We start from the raw sequence: 22,095 nt of genomic DNA, 5'->3' as shown, positions 1-22,095 counted from the left end.
TTAATCATTCATTGAATAATGTCTGTAGGATATAATGGGCATGCAACCTTGAAGTTGCATTATCTTCTTCATTAAGAGACATTTCTATCTTGAATCAATTTTTTCCCCCCAGCTTCAGGTATAAGAACAGAGGGGGAAAAACTACGATGTGTCTACTGCTTGATAGATCGGCCAATTGTTTAAAAAAAAAATTAGACAAGTAAGATTGCGGGAAACTTTTTCCCCCCTCCTTTATCTCAAGAGAACAATACACAAGTAGTCTGGGACTACAGAAGTACGTACAGTATTAGCAGTGATAACTGTTCATTTTAAATAAAAATCAATGAAATCTCCAGCCTAATTAAGCCTGTTTACAAAACTCCCTCTTCCCCCAAAGTGCTGTTTCCATACTGTGCTTGCCAGAGTAAACATACTGACAACAGTCTGTGAGCTCAAGGAATTCCAAGCTTCCTCAGGCCAGCCTTGGAACTTTGAAGCAGGCAGGGAACAAACAAAACACAGATCTCTTTTCCCAGCTCCAAGAATGGAAGGAAGGCCAGGGGTTCTTTTGGCTTTTGAGTAACAGAGTGGGACAGGGATGCCTGCCTTGACCATATATATAGGTAGCCTGGAAAACACAATGTTTTAGTTTGGATATTTTGAATCCCTCCAATAAGCCTTAGGTAAAGTTTCTACTAGAAGAGACCTTGATAATTAGGATCTATTGAGTGCAACGTACTTTGAAAAATCCTCATGGAAATAAAAACAGAATTTGACCAGGTATGTGTTACACCACAGAGTCCAGTTATTCCTTTGCAATAGGATTCGTGATTGTTACCTTCAAGATCAAAATGGAAATAGTTTCCCCAAAACTCAAAAGAAGATTGTAAGGAACAATCAGAAAAAGGATGCATGGCTTTGGGTCAATAAAATAATGAGACACATGTCACCATACTGTACTTAATAAGCATTTACATCAAGAGTGGGGATTCTGAAACTTTTTAGATATTTCCAAACAACTTCTAGCTTCCTTTATCTTTGACTGGCATAGCTGAGGATACCAAGAACTAGCAGTGTTTAAACAGGTTCCCCATCCAAATTATATGCATAAACATCTGCCCCTCAAAGGCACCTGATGATTATGTCATCTTCCCAAGTAGCTTCTACCATCAACATTTGGATCTACTCTAACCTTTTAGTGGTTGCCATACAATTGGCATAACTCTTCTTGTGCTATCTCTCAGGCTTTTCTGCAGTTAGGTCAACTGTAGCATGCAGTGTTCTGAGAACACTGGCCATTAATTTGCATGATTTAGGCTACTTTGGACATTGAGTAGGTACCACTAATACCTACTATTAGTGGTACCACCACTAATCCTAGCAGTTTACTAAAGTGAGCAGCAGCATCCAGCAGATATAGCCTTCACTCGATACCCAACTAATTACAATAGCCTCTTCCGCTTAACACAACCTCCACCCCCAAATCTCTCTAACTGAAGAGACTCTGAAGAACTCACCTGCTGTGATGAAATGACTTCAGTTTTGGTTGTAGCAAAACAAACAATACAACTAGGAGAAGGATGAAAGCAACCGAACTTGCTGTAGTAGCCACTATGGATAAGGTGGGTACTCCTACACTTGGAGGAGAACCTTTATCTATGAAATCAAACAAACAAAAAACAGTCAATGGTTTCTCTTTGAGGAAGCAGCTGTTTCCTATAACTAAGGTAGAATTCCCGAATAAGCTCTGTCCTGACAGTAAGCTGTTGGCATAGGCAGTTGTCTTCTCAGAGAAGCCTAGTTTGGGTGAAGTCTGCTGCAATTACATTCAGAGAGAGACATCCTCAGAAAGACCATACCTGGTGGTCGAGTCATGTTCCTTTCAACCGAACTCCCAGGCTATCTGATAACACCCCAGGCTTCTTGGTTTAGGTTAACTGAATTTAAAATCATTTGGAAGTCAAAACTATAATGAATATATTCAAGATGACATTTTTGAAATTTATTTAGTTCCAAGAGGAAAAAATAAGCAGCTGAATTATAAGTTTGAATATGACTGTATGACCAAATCAGTATTACTGGAGATTATAGGCAGAATGTTGTGGGAACATTCCATTTTCAAGTCAAAGCTTGACAATAAGGAGATTGGTATTTCTCCTATTATGTTAAAAGCTTTGTTTTTAGAAGGTAAAAAAAAGTCCCAAGCTCAGTTTTTCCACTGAACATGAATATTTCAGCTTCAGCATTCATCTGGCCTTCAGGGATTTTGTTTTTCCCCCATAAATTTCTATTAAGTGACATCTACTCCTCTCCCACTGCTGCTACAGTGCCCCCCCCTCAATTAAACTTGGCAAATATTTTCTTCCCTTTTTCCCCCTTCATATTATGGGAAAGGAATTCTTATCTAACTGAAAATCTTGCAGGGAACTATTGTTAAGTTGCTTTTGAGAACATTCTCTTCAAGAGAGTCAAGATGGGGCAAAGAACATTCACTTGCAGCAAGCTATTATCAAGTTGGATCGAAAATCCCTTCCTCTAAATATAATTTAATAGCTATGAATTTGCTTCATTTATCTGTCAAATTTGAAAAATCTGAAGCTACCCAACTCTAGAATGGCATATAATATTAAAATAATAAACCTATCATAACCTACCAAAAAGAGATACAAATTTAATTTATTCAATTTAATATGGCCACCTACTCCAGAAGACATCCAAAGAGAGCAATAGAAATATCAGTCACCATAATTCAGTCACCATAATTCCCAAAAGAGGGTTACTACACACTAACCCAGGATTTAGGGAAAGAGTCAAGTCTTCACAGCTAATTTAAACATAGTCAGGGTCGGGGACCTTTAATGCTTTGGGATTATATTGTGCAAGGAACCAGGCACTGCAACAGAGAAAGTGAAGCCATTCAAGTTTATACCTATTCAGCCTTATGCCTTCCACATGTATTGGGCAACAATATACAGAATTCTCAACCAACATGATCTAAAGTCTTCCCTAGTCCAGGAAATAGCTACAGATTTTTTTTTAAAAAAGAAACTTGATCCTTTTTCAGAATTAAGAAACTTCCGAAACCAAATTCAGAAGCAAGCAGTCAGCATATAGGCGAAATACCTTTCTTTTATTTTTATAAACACCCCTTCTTGAAATGTTATGTGGAAATTACATTTATGTGTTTGCAGTATCGTATAGGGTAGGGGTCCCCAACCCCCAGTCTGTGAACTGGTATTGGGCTGCAACATCCCAGAAACTGGGCTGCGCAATAAAGTGAAGTCCCATCCACGGGATGCAGGCAGGACGTGAAACCACGTCCCCACTGGTTCACGGAAAAACCTGTCCACAAAACTATCCCTGGTGCCCAGAAAGTTGAGGGCTGCTAAGACAGGGAGTCAGAAAAGCTGCAAATATTAGGGAACACTTCTGTATCTCTGCAAATTACACTTTTCTGAATTACAAGGGGAATATACTGCACAGTGGAGCCCATCAAATGGCTCATTTGATTGCGCTGTTGCTGGAGATGGGTGAAGGGTTATTGTTTTTCCCATACTGTATTTTTATTGTTTATAAGCTACCTAAAGTTGCTGTGAGCGAATAGGCGGCTATATACATTTTCTAAGCAAAAAAAAAAAAAAAGGTAGCTAAATTGGTAGAGAACTGAAATAAGTTTGAAATAAAGATTTCTTTTTAGAGAGACTCTATCCCAATACTCTCCTATGGTATAGCTAGGATTTTATGTCAGTATCTGAAAACACTAGACAAAAATAAACAGCACAGAAAGCAAAAGTGAGCATATTCACTCAGATATACTGACCTTGGCTAAGTCTACAGGTAACCTCCAGTTCTGGATTCCACTTGCCATTCTTGCAAGTCAAATATTTGTAATCTCCTTTCAATACATAACCTTTGTCACAGAAATACTCTATGACACTGTCAGATGTCAGTGGGTCTTTGCAAGGCGTTGGATGACATTTGTAACCTCCATTCTCAGGTTTGGATGGCTGTGGACAGTCTGCAAAGGAAAACAGAAACTATGACCCCAGCTTTTAAGCAATAAATCCTATTAATGTGTACTGTTGTGTGTAATTTACTACTCAGGTGTCGTAACCCAGGACCATAGCATCACTGCATTTCAACAAACAGTGAAACATAACAATTGGCATTCTCATCTTGCTACTTTGAAGATTAGTGATGAATGGTGGGTCTCCATGATGAAGATCTCCATCTTCATCTATGAAAATGGTCATCTAATATATCCTGTAGCAGATTCTTTTACATGTGTGTGTGTGTGTGTGTGTGTGTGTGTGTGTGTGTGTATTGTTTTTAGACTGATAGACTGATTTAGCCAGAAATCTTTCCTAAAAGGATTGTTGTTGCTGAGATTTAGTTTGTAACTAATGCTTCTGGTGACCATCACAATTATCTCAACTCATTCTAGAAGTTTGCTTTAATTGCAATATGTCCATTCAAAGTCATAAATTCTCAAGAGATAGTAGGAATAGGAAGACAAAGTAAAAAAATAAAAAGAGGACATGACATGGACTTTCCACACATTCATGTGGGCATACATTGATAGCCTATTTTATATTTTGCAATCTGTAAGCAAGTATGAATTGCTAGGAACAGAATTAGTGAGGAGAACACAAATGTTCTCTTTTGAGAACCATGAATGAGCGTTCAACAAATTTTGACATTGACTATGCTTATCCAAGTCTTCACTCAGGAAACAAGGTCAGTGGGATTTATGAAGTTGGTTAGCTTCAAACAGTGATTTAGCCAAGACCAAGGTAAATAAGAATGTGAATTTGTTGCTTTATGTAGCTTAAAATATTATACCCATCCTGATCAGCACAAGCTAAAACACAGTTGGCTTGGCAGCAATTGGCAGGTGGATAGAAAAGATTGAAATCCATTCACTCTTTGAAGAACTGGGAAAACTACAACCGGGTATAAACAGCTACCACCCATCAATATTGTTATAAATATGAAAATCTTGCAACTGTGGAAACAGAGAATAATTTTAATTCTAAAAACTTAATTTTAACATTTTAAATTTTATATACTTTTTTAAAATTTTGATGTTTTATTGTATACCACCAAAGTTCCTCTTTGAGGCAGATGACTGATTTAGAAATGTGAAAAATAAATAAATAAATAAATAAATAAATAAATAAATAAATTAAAAAAAAAAAAAAAAACTCTGCAATGTTAAAAACCATCAGTTATTGTAAAAATAATACCATAAAGTGTATTCTAGTCCATTAACATGTGCATTAGAGTATAAGCATTGTGTACTACAATAATCAAATGCACTAAGAACCTTTTTTGCATAGTAAGTATATATAAATACACTCCTAACATACAAGTTAAACATCTAATAAACACAGCTGTAAACTAGAGAACGTTACACCATATTGTATTTGCTAAGGTGCCATATGTTTGTGTTAGTAAATTAGTAAAATTAAATAAATTGTGTTCCCCGTTGTAACTCTCCTTGTCCCCTTGCTAGATGTTTTCATAAAATTCAGGTGTCTTCAACATGCTACAATCTGTCCCAAAGTGTCAGAGTAAGACTTTGGAAGATATTTTGTGATGAAATCCAAGATTTACCTAGATACATCTTTTTAAGTAGATGAATAATGAGTTTTAAATATAACTCATTTTAGTTTCTACTGCACTTTAATAGGACTTTTAATCAATTAAGATTCTGCTTATAGTAAGCCCTCAATTTAGCAGACAAAATTCAGTGGATCCGATTACAGATAGGAACTTTACCCTGAACAATGAACAAAATCCATCACTCGGCAGATCAGATATCTGCTCAAAAAGGGTACATTCACAGACTTATAAGTAAAGCACAGGCGTGTTTTTATACTTGAAAAATCCCAATTGCCATTTAACAGATATTTTTCTTTAATAGATTAATATTAAAGAAATATCTTTATTTGTCTTTAATATTAACCAATATTAATATTAATCTTTAATAGATTCTTCCAAACTGAGCGTGTATGTAGTTTTATTCTGAACACTAACAATAAAGAACCAAGTATTAATTGCTCCACTGTGGTCTTCTTCATATTCAGTGCTGATTGAAAAATTACTATTTCTCTATCAAGAGTTCATAATAAAGAAGTCTTTTTGAATATACTAAAATGAATAAATAAGATCACATTCAAGATAAAGGGTTTGTCTATGTAATCATAGCTATACATTTATGTAATTAGATTCAGTTACATACACAGAATAAAATGTGCCTAATCATTTCAAGCTTCTTCAAAAAAAATTTAAACAAAAGACATCAAAAGGGGAAAAAAGACTAATTATAGTCTTGCACAAATGCAGCCACCAGCTGGAGATTCACAAAAAGCACAGAGTTGAATTACCTTAATTAACACTCAACACAAGGATTAGCACATGCTCATTAAACCTCTGCCACTAAGAAACCATGGAGGAAGCTGTGCCTTACACAGAACCATCAATTAAAATGTTTTTTTGTAATATGTCTGCCTTGCCAAGCTAAGACTATATTGTACATTCAGCAATAGAGCTCTCCTATTTCAATAAAATCTATATCTTAAAAAAGCAATAGTAGTATCCTTTCCAAAATGGAAAAGATATCCATTTCATATCTTAGTATGATTGTGAAATGTAACAACATTTTAAGATGAATAACTTGGCAATTATCATAGGATCAGACCAGAAAGCCAGTGCTAAACAGCCACATTCAGACAAAGAAAATGTACAATATTTAACTCAAATGCAAGCAGACAGGCCTTTAAAAATATCTGAAGCTCTCTCTGGGAGAAGCACTTTTTGAACAGGCAAAAATTGTCTCCTCTCCCAATTATTATGTCCACCCGATCTCATTGACAATGAAGTTTTATTTCCATTAACTGCCAACAAGCTTTTAAAGCTAAAGAAGAGGGAACAGCAAAAATGAGTTTCATAGGCAAATGTAGAAATGGTGAATATTTTGTCTCTTTAGTAATTATTTGCAACACAGAATGTATTCTACTTAATGTAAATCCTTCTATGTAACACAGCAGATTGTCTAATTTCAGTTTAAAAAACTGGTTTAATTTGCAGAATAAAATGGGTGGGTGAATAAGCTCCTCTAGGACATGCCTGTACTAACTTAAATTCTTTTGATGTAATATGAGCAGAAAACAGCTACAGACCTTTTAATTTTAGTTCATTCTTAGAACATGTTCAATAACATGCTGAAAGAAAAAAAACATGCCGGCAATGCTAACAACTGTTCCCATGAGAATGAGAGTTGTTGAAGAAATAATGTTATATGTCACAAAAGATGGAGAAAATATTCCTGGATTATATTTATTGAAGCCTCTCCTGCTGTTAAAGAACGTGAAGTGATTATCACTATGGCACTAAAGAAATGGTCTGGGATTTCAAATCAGAACGAGTGGAATCAAGAAAGGCAGAGACCTTTAGGAAGGCTTTGAGTACTCAGCACACTATTTTCCTGAAATATGCTGATTGTTTTCTGATATTCTAACGGTCTACAATAGGGGTGTCAAACTAGCAGCCCGTGGGCCAGATGCAGGGGTGGGCTGCTGGGGGTTTGCAGGAGTTCAGAAGATCCTCTCGCTAAGATTCTGCACAGTTCAGAGAACCCCCAAATCCCACTCCTGCCTGGTCCCACCACCCCTCCCCTCCCAGAGTTCCCACACAGCCCGTTTTGGATGCAGGTAAGCGCAGAGGCTCAGGGACGGTGAAAAACAGGCCTCCTGGAAGTTTGGGAAGGTGGGAAACAGGCCCATTTTCTACTTCCAGAGAGCCTCTGGAGCCTGGGGAGGCCATTTTCACTCTCCTGGACCCTCAAGGAAAGCCTCCAGAGCCCGGTGAGGGCAAAACCACCCCACCCTCGCCGTGGTGTAGGAGGCCAACTAAGCCACCATGGACACGCCAACCCAGCAACCGGACAACCTGTTGCTAAAAAATTTTAAGCCCACTCCTGGCCAGATGCATTATGCACAGGCCACGCCCACCCCAGATCCACAAAGGGGAAAAACATCATGATACATCACGTGACGCCACAGATTTGACATCCCTGGTCTACAGAATACTGACACTGCTGGAGGTGTATAACAAATTTTCAAACTAAAAGCTGCGAAACATATAGTTTCTGAAGTCGAAGTAACAGAAGGAGAAGAAATTGGCACTGAAAAGGTAAGGATTTGAAAAAGTGGGTGTTTCAGTGAAGAGAACTGGAAGAGCAGGATTAAAGAGATCAAGCCCCAAAAGACTGGAATAGTTCTGATGGAGGCAGATGAACATCATGAAAGATTCTTTCAATTTAAATTTCCAAAGCACACCTGCACTTAAGAGCTGCAGCATCCTTCACTCTTTTGTTTCTTAGTAATCCTCAGATAACATTGACAGGTCTCAACATTAAACTTTACTAAAAACAGAAGTGGTAAAAATTATAAAAGATTCATGGATTTTGCTGCCATGGCTACATAAAACCTTTAACTGTAAACTCAACATTTGATATTGCCAAGCTTTTGATTTACAATCTAATACTTGATAAGGATACCTAGTTAAAATAAGAGGAAACATAGTTAGGAAGCAGAAAAGAAATAAGAATGACTTATAAGTTTCTAACAATTCAATGATAAACTAAAATTGCATCTATATACATGGACATCATCAGACTGAGTACACAGAAATCAAATTGGTTATATATTATTGCAACACATAACTGGCGGTTTTAAGAGCAAAAATGTGCCTGGAGCTGACTGTGGAACAAATCAAAAATAGTTCATGTGAAAGTTCCAATTTAAGCTCAAGTAGAACAAAATGAACCAGTTTTCATGATATGATCTTGATCTTGAGCATGTACACATGTTTTGAAGGAAAACATCAGGAATCACTTTAAAGTCCTGAACCTCATTAACAGGAACTGTGGAATGAAATCAAAGAAGTTGTTTAGGATGAATGTGAAAAGAGACGGCCAAAGACCAAGCATCAAAAGAAAATAAACTGGATGTCAGACGTGACGGCCACAAAGAAGAGAAGAAAAGCCAAAGTGAAGAAAGGCAAAGATCACAGTAAAGAACTTAACAAAAAAATTCAGAGACCTGTTAGAAAAGACAAGTGTAGTATTTACAATCACATCAGTAAAAACATTAAGGTGTAAATAGAAATAACTCTTCCAAAAGATCTCTGAACTCAGAAAGAAAAGTTCCATACTCCAATTAGTATGCTAAATCAGGGGTCCCCAACCGCCGGTCCGCGGACCGGTACCGGGCATGAACAAGCCTTACCGGGCCGCTGGTTGCTGGGCGCCGCCATCTTTTTGGTAAAAAGCAATTTTTGTCAAAAAGATGGCGGCGCCAGCGCCAGGTGAGCTTTTCCGGGTAGAAAGCCATTTCTACCGAAAAGCTCACCAGAAAGCATGGCGCCGCTCATTTGACGTGAAAAATCACTTCGATGGCGTCACCGGAAGTGATTTTCGTCAAAAAGATGGCGGCGCCAGCTGACGCCGAACCGGGCCGCGGCGCCCAGCTGGCGCGAACCGGGCGCGGCGCCCAGCTGGCGCCGGAACCGGGCAGCGGCGTCGAAAAGGTTGGGGATCCCTGTGCTAAATGACACCAATGGACAGAGTAACTGGTTCAAAAGAGATCAAAGATGCCAGGAGTATTTTGATATTCTATGTAATAGAGATATCTCTATCTCTCTATCTTTCTTCCACCTTTATTATTTTTACTAAAGGAGGTGAACATATCCAATATACCTTCCTGCTATTTTCGCCACAACAACTTTGTGGACTAAGTGTGTCTGATTAGCCCAAGGTCAATCAGCTGGCTTTCATGCTAAGGCAGGACTTGGCCTCATGGTCTCTTGTTTTCTAGACTGGAACCTTAATAACTAGACCAAGTTGGGGAACCTCCGGTTGCAAGGCTTCGGCGGCAGCAGGAATCCGCGATCGTGCGCAGTTCCTGCTGCGCTCGCTGCTGAAGTGCCCCCAATCCAGCCGGATTTGGAGGCTGTCGTTACCCCGGAGAGGTAATGGAAGACAGAGGAGATCCGGGCAGGGGTCTGGGGATATCGCAACACCTTTCCCCAGCTGGCTAGATTCCTTTTTCCTAAGGCTGTGGAGCGGTGGTCAGCAATGGCCACCACAAAGAAACCTTCAGCCGGACAAGATCGCGCAGGAGGAAGTGTTAGAAAGTGAAAGTTTTTGGCTGAACCAGGACACTAAGATATATCCAAATACCCTTTTTGAATGATATATTGTTTCCAAAGAAGATTGTTAAAGCGGCGAACGAAAGTGTTAAAAGGGAAAGTTCACTCTCCTTCCTTATGGAGATAGCAAAATGGACATTGAAAAACCTGCTTTGGCACAGAAGGTAAAAATCAAAAGCTTTTTGCTATAAGTGGGAAGGGAGAGGTAAAAAAAAAAATTATATTAAGATCTTGCTGGAGGAGACGGCTTGGAGTTTATAAGATCAGAGATTAACTGCAATAAGACTTCAAAAATATATTTTGGAACTTTGTAATTGATATTGCCCCAGGAGGAGAAAGCGTAAAGGGAAGAAGGTGCTAAATGAAACATTTTGTGTTTGTTTGGATTGCTTGATGACTTTGGGACTTTTGGAAACTACTCTAAGATTAAAAACATTTGGGTTGTTTTTTAAAAAAAAAAAAAGAAGAAGAAGAAACCTTACAATGGCATTATCTGTGGAAGAATTAAAAATGGAATTTGAAAAATTAAAAGAAGAGGAACAAGAAGGCAAGGGCTCTTTTGGATCTGTTTTCCATTTCTTAGAAATGGCGATTTCTACCTACCAGCAAATACAACAACAACAACAACAACAACAACAAGAAGCCATCTTTAATGGACAAATAACTTTAGCCAAGAAAGAAGAGAGGAAGAGGGGAAGGAAAATGGAGAATTTAAGATTCAAAAAAACAACCAAGAAAGAGAAAAATAAGGTGAAAAATCGATACAATGTCAGAAAGCAACAGAAAAGAGGAATACAACAGAGAGGGGAGGCTAAAAAGGCGGAGGTTAAGAAGGGTGGGGGGGTAAAAAGGCCAGATTGGATAAGAAAGGAAGGGGAAAGGGAAAAAGAAGTCACAAAGGCTTGAAACAAGATGGGAAAAAGCAGATTTTTTTTAGAGACAAAGGGTAAAGTACAATTAAAAAGAGATTCTGCAAAAGTACACAAGATTGTATTGTAGTATTTGTATTTGAAATAGAAAATTGTAATATTACAAGATCTAACAAAATATTAAAATATCAAAATGCTTAAGATTTAATGGTAGACTTTAATATTTAATAAAATATTAAAGGGAATGTGTAAAATGTTTAAGATTTAATGATAGAGTTTAATTTGCTATTGTTTTAATGTCATTATAAACTTATCATTTTCTTATTTTTTTATTTTAAAATGTAGTATGTAAAATGTATTAAGCAGAATCAGAATGGAAATTATATATCTAACTATATTATAAATTTATTATTTTCTTATTTTAAAATGCAGTATGTAGAATGTACTAAGCAGAATCAGAATGGAAACTATATTATTTTAAGTGTTAAATTTAGGGGAAAGATAGAAAGGCGTCATACTTCAATTAGTGATTACAGGAGAAATTTTGTGTTAAAGAGAAGAGATAAATAGATAATTGGAAAAGAACGGACAAAAGATACAAGTATAATGATTTAAATTAAGATGAAATAAATAAAATAGAATTAAGAGAGTGAAAAGAGGGGAGAAGTTATATAGAAAATATAGAATGGTAAATAAGATAAGTAATGGTATACAAGATGAGCATGAATTTGATTTAGGTCTGTACAAAAAGATGTAACCCGGGGCTAAGCCACTTTCCAAAAAGAAGTTTTATGTTTTGTGTTTTGTGTGTTCATGTTTGATTGAGAATTAATAAAACCTTGGAGGAATGTTAGAAGAGAATAATGAAACTGTAAACAAGTCAGATGAAAATATAAGTATAATGAATAAAAACATATAAAATAGACAAATATAGAAAATAAATATAATTGAATAAAAGTAAAGGGAGAAATAACGAGAAATTTGAAAAGGATATGCATGTGTTTATATGGAAATGTGATAATTTAGAACTATGCTGTATAAAACAATGTTTTATTTGCCTTGTTAAAATTTACAAGTAGCTTTCAGAAAAGAGGTCTTATGTTCTTATGTTTTATGTTTTGTTTGTCTTTAAAAACTAATAAAATTTGTTTAAAAAAAAATAACTAGACCAAGATGGCTATTCAAACTATGTAGTTCAAGTATGCCAGGCAAATCTGGAAAACAAAGCAATGGGTTTTGATAGAAATTAGTCTATATAACAATATTAAGGAAGGAGATAGTATGCAAACAATCATATAGTACTCTTGAAACTGTGAGCATCTTAGATCAAGCCAGGTATAAAAATGCCAGAGAATTCCTAAAGACCTGGCACTAGATATGGGATTCTCCCTCACCATGGTTAGACCATTTGCTGGTGAGTCTCCAGTTTTTTGGTGCTATTTCCCCCTCCCTCACATTTGCAGGGAGGCTGGGCCTATTGGACTGGCCTGTTCCATGTGATTAAAAGCTTGAAGCCTGAGCAGCTGTATGGAACATCAAATAGTATTTAGATCGGATTGCACCTGGGGTGGCCTCTCTGTGTCCAGAGTTCCCAATGTTCCTTGTAGTAAATTATGGAACTGAGGGAATTTATATGGACCAAGTGCCACTGTCATAAAACAAGGATTGAATACACCCTGACACGAGCTAGAGCTGCTATTAGGGCTTTCCTCATGGTGATAAGGATGGTGAAATGTAACAATTTCTCTACCCTTATTGCAACTGCTGATAGTTGCCTGTTTTGGTGGGTCAGTCCCTTTGGGTGGCTGCAGGTCCCATCAGTCAAGGAGTGTCAACTGGCAAGGACTAGAAAATGGCCCTTTTCTGTTGTAAATCCTCCCTTATGGAGTATTCTCCCTTCAAAGCACAGAATGGACCCAATCCTGCTGGCTTTTTACACAAAGTTTTAAAAACCTGATTATGTACCTGGGCCTGGAGGCTCGGAATGTGTTAAAGGACCCGTCCGTTAGCTTTTCTATTAGTTGATTAATCATCATGGCTACCGTTTGTACTTATTATTTTGTGGATGTTTTTATTGTTTTAATGTTTTGGGGTTTTTTGTTGTTGTTGTTGTAATTTTACAATTGTAAATCACCCAGACTCACTAAATTGAATTGGGCAGCTATAGAAATTAAATGAACGAACAAATAAACAAATAAATAAACAATGCCATTTAAAGATGACACTAAGTTATCTTTAATAAGAGAACTGCATTTAGATCAATCCATTGTTAGAATGGAAGACTTTTGCATCACTATATAATGAATAGGGAATTACTAATAGTTACATCCTGGAACAACTGAAATCATACAAGAGCAGCTGTGAGTGGGCTCTTCACAATGCAGTGCATTAATCAAAATCTTCAGAATATCACATGAAGTCATAGTCTGGATTGCTAGGGTAAAAATTCCCATTCAGAGCAGCCATTTAATGTTTTAAGAAACTTTCTGCAAGATTTTATGCTTCTTTATACAGCCATAAAAATTAGAACTTGTTTTTCATTACATAAAATCTCATATTCTACGGATTACACAATGTCTATTTGACGTTCATGCTTATACTTTAGGGGGGGCTTGCATCTTTCAAATGGGTCAGACTACAATTCTTTTTCTTCTTTTTTTTGTAAATTTTATTTGAGTTTTCACAAAGAGAAAAAAAAATACAAATAAAACATCTTTTTTGAAGGCAGCATAATCCCGGGTTACATTTCTTCGTACAGACACAAATTCAGGTTCATGCTCATTTTTATATTCTATTCCATATCTTATTACTATTTTACATTTTCTGCATAGCTTCTCCCCTCTTTTAATTTTCTCAATTTTATTTTAATTATCTCATCTCAATTCAAATCATTGTATTTATATTTTTTGTCTGTCTTGTTTCAATTATCTATTATCTTTTCTCATTAAACAAAATTTCTCCTGTAGTTACTGATTGGAGTATGACGCCTTTATATCTTTTCCCTAAAGTTGTAACATTCAATATAATACATAACTTCCATTCGGATTCTGCTTGGTACATTCTTAAAATACACACTGTATTCTTAAAAAAAGAAAAAAATTATAAATGTATATAATTAAAAAACATTCCATTCCAATTCAATTCTATCATTAATATTAATATTCATTAAAGTCTTAACATCTTTAACATTACTTTTCAATTAAATATCATACTTCTATGGGAACAATTATAAGCTTTCCATAATTAATTCCCCCCCTCTTCACTTATATTTTATAAAACATTAACTAATTAAAATGTTCCCGTTCCTTCCTAATTCAATTTTCTCATTTATTTTATTTCACTTATCTTATTCACAAACTTATCTTATTCACTAAATTACACTAATTATTTTATCCCTCATTTTAATCATACATTGTTTCCAATTTTCTAAAGTTATTTCTATTACTAATATAACAATACAATCTTATGTACCTTTACAGAATCCCTTTTTCAGTTAGATTTTCACCCATTATCTCTAAATAGGTCCTGTTTCTCTATATCTTGCTCCAGTCCTTTGTAACTTCTTTTCCTTTCCTTCTTCCCTCTCTTCTTCTCTCTCCCCTTTTTACCCCCTTGTCTCTCTACCTCTATTTCTCTCTTCCGTATTCCCCTTTTCTGTTACTTTCCAGTATTATACTTATTTTTTGAATTATTTTTCTTTTCTTTGGTTGTTTTTTTAAGTCTTAAATTCTCCATTCTCTTTCCTCCCTTTCCTTTTCTTCCCCACATAGAATTACTTGTTCATTAAAGATGGCTTCTTCTTTGTTCCAGTCTTCTTGTTTTGCAGTCTTTTCTTGTTCTTCTTGTGCATCTTCTTTGTACTTTTTAAGTTCCATTTTCAATTCATCCAGAAGTGGTGCCATTGTATAAATTTTTAAACAACCACCCGATTGATTTTAGTCATTCAAATATAATAACCAAAAATCCAAAGATCACCAAATAATCCAAATACACGCAAGCTGTTTCTTTTTTGCTCTTTTTTTCACTTTCTCTTCCTGGGGTTACTATTTAGTTGCAAAGTTTCAGTTAAAATGTATCTTTTAGAAGTCTTGTTGAAATTTTACTTTAGACTCTTTTTAATTCCAGGCAGTCTCCTCCCTCTTCCAGATCCTGCCCTTATTCTTTTTCTCTCCCTTCCTGCTTATGAAAAAGAAAGTTTTTAATGTCCAGAAATCTTTATTATCCCTTTGTCATTTTGTTTTATTTTCAGCTTAATTGCCTATTGATGTCAAAGCGGATTTTTCCGATTTCTTATTTAAGTCTCTTAGCTGTCAGTATAGGGAAGGAGAGAGAAGAAAAAAAAAAAAAGCCAAACCTTTCCCTTTTCACTTTCCTTCACTGCTTCCAACTCTTCTTTCGGAGCGATGTTATTTTTTGTAAGTTTAAATTCCAGGGTACCTTGGTTGTTGCTTTTACAATTTAACCCGGTCAGCCAAAACTTTCACTTCTTATCTTCCTCCTGCACATTCTTTTCCGGTCGAGTTCTTCTTTGTGGTGGCCATTTCTGACCACCGCTGCAACCACCTTCAGGAAAGGGAGTAATGGCCAGCTGAGGAGGAGAGATACGGCTCTCCTCGACCCTGCTGGCAGTCTCCCCCCTCTTCACCATCTCTACGGGGTGGCTTCGCCCCGAAACCAGCCGGCTCAGGGCGCTCCAGCGGCGAGCCCAGACCAAAACTGTGCACGATCGCGGATTTCTGTCTGTCACCGAAGCCCTTCAAACCGTAAGTCCTGGGTCAGACTACAATTCTTGACTCTGTAATCAGTTATATTGTCTGGGAGTTGTAAGAGCTATAGGATGAGTCATCTAGGGTGGAAACTTAAGAAATGCCAAAGATTATCAGCCACAAATTGTTGTAGCTGATGCCTATGTCCTACAACAACTGCTTTATCCCAATCTAGGCGTCAGGGAGATATTGTGCAACCTCACCAAGGGCCAGCAGCTGTCTTGCTGGACATGCCTCTTCAGCAGCAGCAGATGGCAAAAGTCAGCTGAGAGAAGCAGTGGTGGCAAGGGCAGCTGAGTGCAGGCTGGCCAGAAGGAAAGAGCTGGGAGGGGGAATAGGTGGGGGAGTTGAAGTGAAGACAAGAATGACAGAGCAGAAGAATAAGGTCCTTGATTAGCAATAGTTCTGTACTACCAGAATTGCTATCACTAAGTGGTGCAATCATGGGATGTTTCACCTAATAACTGCTCTGCTTAGCGATGGAAATTCTGGTCCCTTGTTAAGCAAGGACTATCTCTATTAAACAATTACATCTTTCTCTTAGTTTTTGCTAATTGTTGAAGTATTCCATTTCTTCTCACACATGCTCTTCTTCCCTCATATGCTGCTTTTACAACATTTAGCAGCAATTTTCAATGACAGTCATATAAAATACCATAATCATATTAAGATTATCATACATTTTCTCTAAACAAATATACAATAAGTCCCCCCCCCTCATATTCTTACATTTTTTCAAGGCTCTACTGAATAGCAAAACTTTGGTTTGTATACCTTCTGCCCAGCATGAAGTTACATTTTACTTTTTAATTTAGCTCAGGTCATTTTTCTGATTATTATTTTAATCAGAAAACTGCCAAATATCTTTGGCCAAATGCTGTTTAACAAAACAAGCCCTCTGCAGTTCTTGCATTCACTTTTGCTACCTTTTTCTTTCTACAGGGGAACAATAAACAATAAAAAAACGTTCTCCTAATCATGGGGTATGGATGTAATCTCATGCACAGTTAAGCAACTTGCTTGGTCATTTCATAAACAAACCTTATCCATATCTTAAATGTTTCTCTAGTTACAGTAGCTATCACATTTTTTAAAACTTTTTTTGATGGATATTTAACCATTTATAGCGATTTTCACTCTTCAACATTTGACAAATACTCCCATGCAAATGTAAAAAATGCTTTTCCCAGTATTTACTCACTTTATATTCATGACAAAACATTTCACATTTAAAAAAAAAAAAAATCTGTTCTCTTTGCAGGAGTCATGGATATCCCTAGAACACTTAATAAACCTTGCATTACAAATCTTTAACTGATCATTCTCGAAAGCAGTGAGGGCCAGTGTGGTGTTGTGATTAATGTTGGAACAGGGAGACCAAGGTTTTAGGCCAGTCTCATCCATAGGAACCTAATTGGTGATTTGGGCCCCAACTTATGGTATTGAAATGGAATGAGATGATATTATTGGAATAAAATGGAGATCCTCATCCAAGATGCTAGGAACTCTTGGAAGAAAAGTGACATATCAATCAAGCAAACATGTAAACAATAAAATCAGGAAGCATGTTTCATCATCGGTACCTTTGTATCCATTCACAGCAAGGTCCAGAACTTTTCCTAATGCACACCCCAATCAACATTTCCATGGATAGAATGTTAATGCAATGTTCGTATTTGCAAATGTTGTATATTAAAGAGGATCTCATGAAGACTTGAAATGTTTATTTTCTTTTAAACACTCCTTTTCTCCACCTCTAATTTTTAGGAATTTGAAGAAGGCTCTGTGCAGACCACACACATAGAACCTCATACAGAGCCTTTGTTTGAGTGGAAATAGCTAACACTTGAACAGGTGGAAAAACATATTAATTGGCAGAATAAATTGCTGGTTTAAGCTTCTGCATTCCGTAGATGGATGTTTCAGTGTTTCCATTCCACAGCTATATCCTAGCTACACTGAAAAGATGTCTTAGAAAAGATCATTTTACCAAAAGCCACAGCAATACAGGGAAGATGGATATAAAGAAATATCTTTAAAGCTGACATTACAGAATTGTTGTTCTCATCAAACAAACTGCAATAGTCAGAAGGCTAAGCAATGTTCAGTCAGTTAGGTGGACATGCAGACAGTAATCAGCTAATTAGTTTTGTTTACATATCACTTCTATAATTAAGATCCTATTTGACTATATACAGAAGAGCACATTACATGCTTGTAACTTGAGTGGCTATCCTATGAGAACTCCCTGTCAGAATCTTTTACACTGCTGGTGACTTTTTGGCTGGAAGTAGGCCTCCAGAGCACATGCTCCCAGGCACAGTTCTTGTTTGTACTCTCAAGTGCCTAAAAATGTCTAAGCAGCCTTTGAAAAACTACATGAACCTTAAATAGAACTTTCTGACAAGAGGATTGTAGATGCAGTTATGGGTGAATCAGTGTCAGCCTTTCAAGGTAGACCAAACTAGGAAATCAAAGTTATGAATCTTAATATTAGTTAAGATTAATATTAGTTAAGCAGTAATATTAGTTAAGCAAAAAAGACTTGCAGGGTAGCCGCATTGTGCGACAACATCACATAAGATTGGGACTGGGTGTCTGTCCTCACTGTGAGTTGTGTTGGTGGTGGTGGGGTGCACGAAGGCAGGCTCAGCCAATCTCATTGTACACATGCTGTATTCTGACACTAAAGGTAATAATAAGAATGTGAATATGCTTCTCTCCTCCTTCCCGTTATCTTCCTGAAAACTAAAGAGACCTCAGTCTGAGATGCTTTCTCACAATACCTTTCTGCCCCAGACTCAGATTTCTTTTATCTGACTGTTATCTTGGTTGCAGCACTTCCTCCTGCCTATCAAGTTTATTTCTTCTGCCCATTACAGTCTGCTGAAGGAATGCAGAATGTTCAGTTTGAAGAAAAGAAGACTGAGAGTAGACATGGTTGTCAGGTTGGAGTATATGAAGGGAAGCCAAAGGGAAGATGGCCAAGAATTATTTTCCATGGCCATAGAAACAGAAATAACTGGTATAAGGTTTGTGATGCTGTGCATGCCATAGTGACCATTTCAGGAGCCACAATTATATGTAATGAATGAGTTTTTCTTTACTGTTCATGGACATCAACATATGGATAATTCTCCCTCGAGCCGCTCGGAGCATCCAGACTGTGGGATGTGCTTCTGAGTCCTCTTCTTTCAGGCTGAGCTTTAGACGAGGAAACGCTCCGCCCCACCCACGTGGCATCGCGCAGCGTCTCCCCAGTCTTTTGCTCAGCCTCGAAGAATCAGGCTGCGTTTCAAAGAGCTCCTTGGCTGTTTCATTGAATCCTCCGTCCTAATAAGGTTTGCTTCCTTCCTCCTCCTGCGCAAAGGGTCAGGACTCAAGGGAAATTTCTTCCCTGTCCTCAGGGCGAAGTTGCGGGCTCGCAGCGCCTTCAGCGCGACGCCCCCCCCCCCTTATCAGATCGTGTCGCTGCCTGCGCGTTGCCTGTGGCACGCGCTCCTCCGCTGGATTCCCCCCCACCCTAAACGCCAACCGGGAGGGCTATCGCCCCTAGGGCTTTAGGAGCGCCGAGCTGACCGGCCAAGCCTTCCTTTTCTTCCGTCCCGAAGGCGCCCAGGCAGTTCAGCTCGAGGACGCCATTTTGGCTCCACCTCGTGGCCGGGCGCTGAAAGTTTCTTTTTATTTAATATTCAGCTGCGGTGAATTAAATCTCCAGGCCTAGGGTTAAAGCCTAGCTGCCCATCGAACTGCCTGGCTAGTCTTGGTTAGTGCTTGTTGGCCTCCCGCAGCCCTTTTCGGGGCGAAGTTGCAGCCTCCCCCCCCTCCGGTTTTTTTCTTCTGTTGTCTGGAGGCTGGCTGCCAGAGGCCTCCTATTCAACTCTAGGCCTCAGGCGTTATTCGACTGATTTGGCACTGAGAGATATACATCCAAGGAAATAACTATAATAGAATTTATATTTGATCCAAATACAAAAGGAATAATAACAAAAAAGAAATAATATTTTTGGTACAGCAATTTTTCTCTTAAGATATTGGATATATCGGAGTACCTGTATATTCAGCTGATATAAAGAATATAAAAAGCACTACAGAAAGGAACAAAACAGGATTACATAGCTAAATATATATATATATATTTCTGTTATCTCTGTACAAGTAAAATTTCAAAAGGGGGAGCGGGCCAGCCTCATCCTCACCCGGCCTTATCCAGGCCTGATCTGGGTGAGCCAACCGCCCTTATTAATCTCTATTGTTCAATATGGCAGACGACAATTCCTCTAAACGTCCTTCATTGAAGGCCAAGGCAAAGTCCCACTATTTGCGCAAGCAGGACAAGGAACCTAAGGGCTCTAGAAAGGACAAGGAACCTTCCAAGGCCTCTCAACGTGGCGCCTTAAGGCGCCACAAAGCGTTAGAAAAAGAGTTCGACAGGCGTTCAAGGGAGTCCCGCTCTGAACCGTCTCTACCTCTATTCAACCTCTCCCCCCAGGCCTTTCTTCCCTACCTAGGCGCAGTTCGCCCCAGGGTCTCCCGACCCCCGGTCCTACGATGAGTCTGACACCCGAAGCCACTTTTACACCCACGGCTGCTGGTCTGCGCCAGGACGAACCTTCTACATCTGAGGTGCCACCTCACATCAGGGCTTGGATGGAATCAGCCATCCGCCAGAGTGTTATAGAGGAACTACAGCACATGTCCAGATCAGGCTTCTCTCCTCGAGTCTCCGAGCACGACTCCTTGTCTATCAGATCCCTTCCACAACCGGTCCCCGGTTGCTCAGGTACTCTCTCAGAGGGACAGCCCTCCTCCGGTTGGGGCCCAGATTGAGGAGGAAGGGGACTTTAGGGATTTCGAGGAGGAGGATTCCCAGATGGGTTCCTCCCGCTACAGTGAACCTCCCTTAGAGACTGACATCATGGAGGGGGAGATGTCCGAGGACGAGGGCACTTCGACTGACCAACCCTCCTTTGGGGGCTCTTCAAACCTCACATGTTCAAGTCCCTCCTTCTTAAGGCCAAGAATGTCTCGGGCCTTCTTTCCCAGGCCCCTGCTGACCTCCCCCCATCCCAGAGGGCCCAGAAGATTCCATTTTCACCCAACCAGTGGTTGAAGCTGAGGTCATCCCGTCCCCCCATATTCGTAGATCTGGTAGCGAAGCAACTATCCTCCACAGGGACCCCTCCCACACCCTCTAGCCAAGACAAGAGGTTCTTTAATCTCGATTCGGCACTGTCCAGCCTCCTGAACATTCCAGAGGTCGATGACCCTATTGTGGGTCTAGCTTCCTCCTCTACACCTAGTGAGGCCCTAGAGGCCTTGAAACCTGAGGATAAGCGGGTGGAGCTGGCCCTGCGCAGGGCCCACCTATCCGACGCCTGGGCCATTAAGTCAGCTACCGCCGCCTCTTTTTCACTAGGTCCTCTATCCGCTGGCTACGTCAGCTCAGGGAACACGTCCCTGCTTCCAACCTGAGGGCGCACCAGGACATTGCGAAGCTAGTGGCTGCAGCCGAGTTCTCGGCTGACGCCACTTACCAGTCGGTGAAATTCTCTTCCAGGGCCATCACGTCCCACGTCACGGCTCGTCGCCTGCTATGGCTCAAACACTGGCAGGCGGACGTAAAGAATAAGGTCAAGCTGGCCACTGCCCCTATTACAGGAGACAAACTGTTTGGCCCGGCCTCGAACCCCTGCTGGTCGAGGGTCGCAGCAAGAGGAAGTACTTGCCTTCCCTTCTTCGAAGATCGGAGACCAGGGGCTCTCAGCCCTTTCGGAGGAGCTTTCCCGCCCTTTCTACCAACCCCCTTCCCGCCCAGATTCCCCCGACCCCTTCCTTCCGATCCCAGGATCGCACGGACTCAGGCGACAGGACCAGGCGAGGGGTGGTTATAAGAGACCCTTTCGGGTGCGGGAGGAAGGCCCTACCGCAGAAGGTAGAGCCTCCTTCTCCCTCCCCATTGGTGGCCGCCTCAGCCACTTCGCCGCCCAATGGGACAAATCCACTTCCGATGCATGGGTTAGAGACACAATAAGGTTTGGTCTCGCCCTCGAGTTCAAATCCACTCCCCTGATCGTTTCTTCCCATCCCCTCCTCAGGGGATCCCACCAAACGTGCATTAATGGATGCAGCCATCCATCACCTGCTTGATATTCAGGCCATTCAACCTGTCCCTCCGGCTCAGAGAGGAAAGGGATTTTACTCCCATCTCTTTGTCGTGCCCAAACATTCTGGGGGCTGGAGAGCCATCCTAGACCTGAAACGGC

At 39.3% G+C, this 22,095-nt stretch overlaps 1 protein-coding gene across 5 annotated transcripts in view; it reads right to left on the bottom strand.

The window, feature by feature from the left end:
• SUSD6 (sushi domain containing 6) overlaps positions 1-22,095 on the bottom strand; it is a 67,343-nt gene that overhangs the window by 9,835 nt on the left and 35,413 nt on the right. For all 5 annotated transcript variants that reach the window (XM_026671117.2, XM_026671119.2, XM_026671118.2 and 2 more), the window contains exons 3-4: positions 3,800-3,997; positions 1,497-1,635 (exon numbers count right to left, since the gene is read on the bottom strand). In XM_026671117.2, coding sequence (XP_026526902.1) covers positions 1,497-1,635; positions 3,800-3,997 — 337 coding nt within the window. The remainder of the gene's footprint in view (positions 1-1,496; positions 1,636-3,799; positions 3,998-22,095) is intronic.

Source organism: Notechis scutatus, chromosome 1 (genome assembly GCF_049901735.1).
Source record: "Notechis scutatus isolate UNSWTSFEM ecotype Mainland chromosome 1, rNotScu1.2, whole genome shotgun sequence".
Taxonomy (NCBI): Eukaryota; Metazoa; Chordata; class Lepidosauria; order Squamata; family Elapidae; genus Notechis; species Notechis scutatus.
The sequence above is the reverse complement of the archived record's forward strand: the minus strand, read 5'-3'. Positions and strand labels throughout refer to the sequence as shown.